At 59.0% G+C, this 5029-nt stretch overlaps 1 protein-coding gene across 1 annotated transcript; it reads right to left on the reverse strand.

Annotated features, from left to right (window-relative positions):
• Positions 1-2194: 2194 nt before the first annotated feature.
• Positions 2195-4705, reverse strand: HAND2 (heart and neural crest derivatives expressed 2). The gene is made up of 3 exons (XM_048942797.1): positions 4502-4705; positions 3518-4293; positions 2195-2996 (listed from the first exon to the last, which is right to left on the reverse strand). Exons 2-3 carry the CDS (start codon positions 4061-4063, stop codon positions 2898-2900), a joined length of 645 nt encoding a protein of 214 aa, XP_048798754.1. The 5' UTR covers positions 4064-4293; positions 4502-4705; the 3' UTR covers positions 2195-2897.
• Positions 4706-5029: the final 324 nt, after the last annotated feature.

Genomic DNA, 5029 nt, shown 5'->3' on the forward strand with positions numbered 1-5029 from the left:
ACCGTTGGCTACAGTTAATGGGAACGCATAGTTCAGGAGCCCCGCGTTAATCTCCGTTGTCTGAAGCAACAAAGCCCAATTAGAAATGGAAAAGATTGGAATTCGCTGGCGAAGGCGCGTATTCCGGAGCCTACAAAATACAACAGGAAAAAACAAAAAACAAAACAAAACAAAACACCCAAAACCACCACACGCAAAAAAAAACTGTATTCCAAATAAAGAAATAAAATAAAATAAATGCAAAGCGTCGATAAGCCCCTCGTTACAGCAGAGGGGATTATGCCTGCAGGAGCGCAGAACGCGTTTCCTTCCCATCGCTGCTTGGAGGTTTCTCCTGGGCGCGTTTGCGACCGCCGGGCGGTACGTGTGAAGGAGGAGGATTAAGGGTGGGTTTCCGAGCGCGGGAGGAGGATATTTTGCTTCGAGGTTTTATTATTAACCTTCTCCCCCTCCTCCCCGCCCACCTTTGGGAATTGCCTTGGCTCAGTGGCATCCCCCGGGCGTGTTTACGTCCGTACAGCGCCCGCGAAAGTCCCGGCGCTCGTTACGGGGGTGTCTGCGGCTTGGGCAGAAGGGAGCCCATCACAACGCTCTGACAACGAAAGCAAATTAGCAGTAATCGTTGCAATCATCTCCTGACGTACAGAAGAGCTCCTGAAAATGAGCGGGCGGGGAAAAAAAAATAAAAATTAACCAACACATTTTTAAATCACTGTTGTTGGGCTCATCTGCCCCGCTGGCATAAACACATCCCGCAGCCGGTGGCCAAACACGGGGCAGCCCCGGGAGACAGCGACCGGGGCTCGGCCTGCATCTCCACCACAGGAGCAATAGGCTTTGGGTGCCGAGGAGAGGTCCGCTGGGAGTACCGCTGTTTCTTTTCGGCGTGGGGGAAGGGGGGGAATAAGAAGTCATTTTCTCTAGAGGTGAGCACTGGGCCGCGAGCAAAGCCGGGCCAAGAGCCGGGCTGGACCCACCCGGCTACACCACATCACGCAAGGAAACGCTGCGGAACGACCGCACTGCCCACAGTCGGGTCCCACTGCAGCTACGTGCCCCGCACCTCCCACACAGCTGCCCTGAGGCCGAGGATCCCGTTCTTATCAGTCCCTCCGCCTCGCAGAGCAGGGCCGGGGTGCTGACATCCCGGCTACCATCAATTCACCTTCTGCCGCCCCGCTCCCCCATTTAGCCTTTTGCCGGCTCCGGGCTGTCTAGGGCTCTCGTGATTTAGCTCCGGGAATGACTGCTCCTGAGAAGACGGCAACATCCTCACTACCGAACAATTAAAAAGAGATCCTCCTTAGCGGGTCCGGGGGGACTCCCAGGACCGAAAAAACGAACATTTCGAAAAGGAGAGTATTACGGATCGGAAAACCTGGGAAGGACAGCTCTCGGCAGCAGCCCCATGCCCTGGCGAGTGGCAAAGACTGAAGAAGGCAGAACGGAGACTGGGGGCTGCAGAGCCCTCTGCTTCGTCAGCCCGGCCACTAGCAGGCAGGGCAAAGCAAACAAGGGGGAGATTCCTCTCTGCAAGTGCTACAAACAAAGGCAAGTGGCTGTAAACACGGCCCCACGCCGGAGCGCAAGGCCGGGCCGCCTGACCCGCCGGGAAGAGGGCACGGCCCTTTGGTCCCGTTGTCATAACCCCGCAACCTCCCCAGCGCCGGCGCGGGACGCCCTGATCTTGGCTCGGGCAATCGCACCTCTACCTCCGCTCACGGTCGGGGGGCGGCGGGAGCCACTTCCTCGGGCGTGGGGCTGGCGGGCACACGGCCACGGACCTGCAGAGAGAGAGCCAGCACGGGTTTAGAGGGCGCGGCGATACCGAGCCGAGGTTTATCACGGAAGAGGTGGAAGGGGCTGAAAAAAAGAAAAAAAAAAAAAGAAAAAAAAAAAAAAGAAAAGGGCTATGTAATTCGTGAAAGCTTTGGGAACCACTGAGTTAATAATACTAAGCTCACCGCAGCAAATCATAAACCTGCCGTCCTGATCCCCACTCCGCGCAGAGCTCCGGCCCCGTTCCCTCTTCCCTGCTCGGTACGGAACTACCTGGGCCAACAGAGCCGAGAGCAGAGCCAAAATCCCCCGCCCGGCAGCCCTCTCCCGGAGAACACTGCAGGCACAGGGAGGGGGGAGCCGTCCCTTACCCCCTCCTCTCACTCGGGCACTGGGTTAAAAACGAACCTCGGAGCCATCTTTATAATTTAGTTTACTTCCGAATATTTTAAATATTATGAAAAAAAGCCATAAACAACGCTGTTATTCAAAACATTTTGAGGTATAAAACATAAAAAGATTTGGGTTTCTTTCCCCCCCCCTTTTTTTTTTTTTTTTTGTAAAAAACACACACAGTGGTTTATTGAGTACTTACAACGCTTACACCTTCAATATTAATTAGATTCCACTTTTTCCCTTATGGACGGAAGTGCACATAACCAATAACTGCTGAAAACATCTCAGAATACCGAACAACCACAACAAAATCACGACACGAAATACGGAGCCGACCGAACGCGGGTGCAACTGCTTCTGTTGAAATAGAACTTTATAATCCCAGGAATATTTATATCCAAACGGCCAAGTATTAAAGATACACTTCACATACACACTAATGCCAGGGAGGGTTTTTTTTTTTTTTCCCCTTTCTCCTTCTCTACCGTTCTGTTTTCCCCGTGGGTTTTATACAGAGCAAATAACATTCACGGAACTACTAGAGACGTTATTACCCCTTACCAAGACGGAGTTTCCTCTTCATAGCCATCTATGGAATGCTTTTTCCCTCTCCTTCAAATATCCACATTTTAGGGGGATGGGGGAGAAATTGCACATAAATAAGCGGGATGGTTCCGAACGCGAGAGTCCTCGGGGAGCGCCGAGCGGGGCCCCCGCCGCGCTCACTGCTTGAGCTCCAGCGCCCAGACGTGCTGCGGCCAGCCTGTCCGCCCTTTGGTTTTCTTATCGCTGCTGCTAACTGTGCTTTTCAAGATTTCGTTCTGGGAGACAGGATGCGAAGGGAGAAGGAGAGAGAGAAACAAAGCGGGGAGAGGAGAAACGAAGTTAGGCAGAGTCCTGACTTCCTGGCTCGCCCCGACCGCGGCCCTGGAGAAAAGCTGCGAGCAAACGCCGCTCGGCCCGGGGCCTCCGCGCTGCGGGGACAGAGCACTGCTCGCGGGGCGGCCCCTCGGAGGGATGAGAGCTCGGGGCGCGCCGCTCGGGGGGCCCTCGGGGCTCCGGGACCGCGCCGCATCGCGCCGCACGGGCGGAGCCGCAGGCCTGCGACGCAACGGCAGCCGCCGAAAAGCGGGCGAACGCGGCCCGAGCGCTCCGTGAGGCCCTGCGCGAAGCTGGGCTGGGCGAAGCGGGGCCTCCCGCTGAAGGTCGCGGGGCAGCTCCGGCGCGAAGGCGCGGCCGGGCCGAACGGCTCCGCGGTCACCGCGCCCCCGTCCCCTCGGCGAACCCCAGCTCTCGCCGCTGCCCACAACGAACCCCTCCCGCCCCGTCCCGCGGCACTGACCAGCTCCTTCTTCCTCTTCTCCTCCTTCACGTCCGTCTTCTTGATCTCTGCCTTGAAAGCCTCCGCCTCCCCGTTCTGGTCGTCCTTGGCCAGCAGGTCCATGAGGTAGGCGATGTAGCTGGTGGCTAGGCGGAGAGTTTTGATCTTGGAGAGCTTGGTGTCGGCGGGCACGTTGGGGATGCACTCGCGCAGCTCCGCGAAGGCGCTGTTGATGCTCTGAGTCCTGCGCCGCTCCTTGCGGTTCGCCGTGCCCCTGCGCTTCACCGGCCGGGGCCCCCCGAGCCCGGGCGGGCCGCTCCCGGGCGGCACCCCCCCGTAATGGGAGTGGTCCATGCCCGGCGCCCCGTTGGCGTACTCGGGGCTGTAGGACAGAGCCATGCTGTAGTCGGGGGGGGACATCTCCGGGTGGCTGCTGATAAGCCAGCCGTGGAAGTAGGGGTTCTCCTCGTGGCCGCAGCGGGTGGCGGCGGCGGCAGCGGCGGCGGCGAAGGGGTAACCTTCATGGTGCACCACCGGGTGGTGGGGGAAACCTCCCACCAGACTCATCGCCGCTGCCTCGCGCGCCCCGGCCCGCCCCCGGCCCCGAACGAAGCTCTCCCGCCGCCCGCCCCAGCCCGCCGCGCCGGCGGCACCGCTCGGCCCTCAGTGCCGCTCCATGGGGCACTGCTGCGGAGTCCCCGCGGGTGCCCGAGCGATCCCCCCTCCCCAGGCGCCGCCGCCGCCGCTCATGCGTTGTGCCTCCACCTCCTTCTCCTCCTCCTCGCCCGGGGCTGGGTCTTCGAGGAAGCGCGCACACACGCACGAGAGAGGGAAAAAAAAAAAAAAAAGAAAAAAGAAAAGAAAAAAGAAAAAAAAAAAAAAGCGCTACGGAGAGCAGTCGACCAAACAAATGGGCTCGGCTTCCCAGCCCGGGCTCTTCCTCGCCTCTTGCTTCCCTGTGCTCTCGCTCTCAAGTCCGCGGCGGCCCGGCCGGGTGGTACTTACACGCGGGCCCCTTCCATACGCCCCGGCCCGCGGCCGCTGCCCACACTCCCCTGCGCTCGGGGGCCGCGGTCGGCGCCTCTCCGCGCCGCGCGGCTCAATGCTCAGCACTCCGCTGGGACATCGGGGGGGCGGTGGCGGCGGGGCTCGGCGCGGCCCGGGGCACTGGCAGGGCTCCCCGGGCCGACCTCCATGGACAGCTACATGTTTAGGGCCGCTCGGGTTAATATATGGCGTCAGAGGCGGCGACCGCCAATGGCTGGCGGCGGGGGCGGAGTCCGCGGGGCTCCGCAATAAAACTTTTTGATGTCGGCCCTGCTAATTGCCGCGCTCCTCGGCCGGGATTGGCTGCCCCTCCGCATCCAGAGCGTAATTAAAACGAGGGGGGGGAAAGGGGGGGAATTATCATGGAGGCAGAGGTTAATGCAAGTGTTTAGCAGATGCCTTACTGTAAAATCTTCGTTTAAAAAAAAAAATAGCAACAAAATCATTAAAATGTAAATATCGGACAATCCCGAGCCAGGTATAGTA

Source organism: Lagopus muta, chromosome 4 (genome assembly GCF_023343835.1).
Source record: "Lagopus muta isolate bLagMut1 chromosome 4, bLagMut1 primary, whole genome shotgun sequence".
In the NCBI taxonomy this organism is placed as follows: domain Eukaryota; kingdom Metazoa; phylum Chordata; class Aves; order Galliformes; family Phasianidae; genus Lagopus; species Lagopus muta.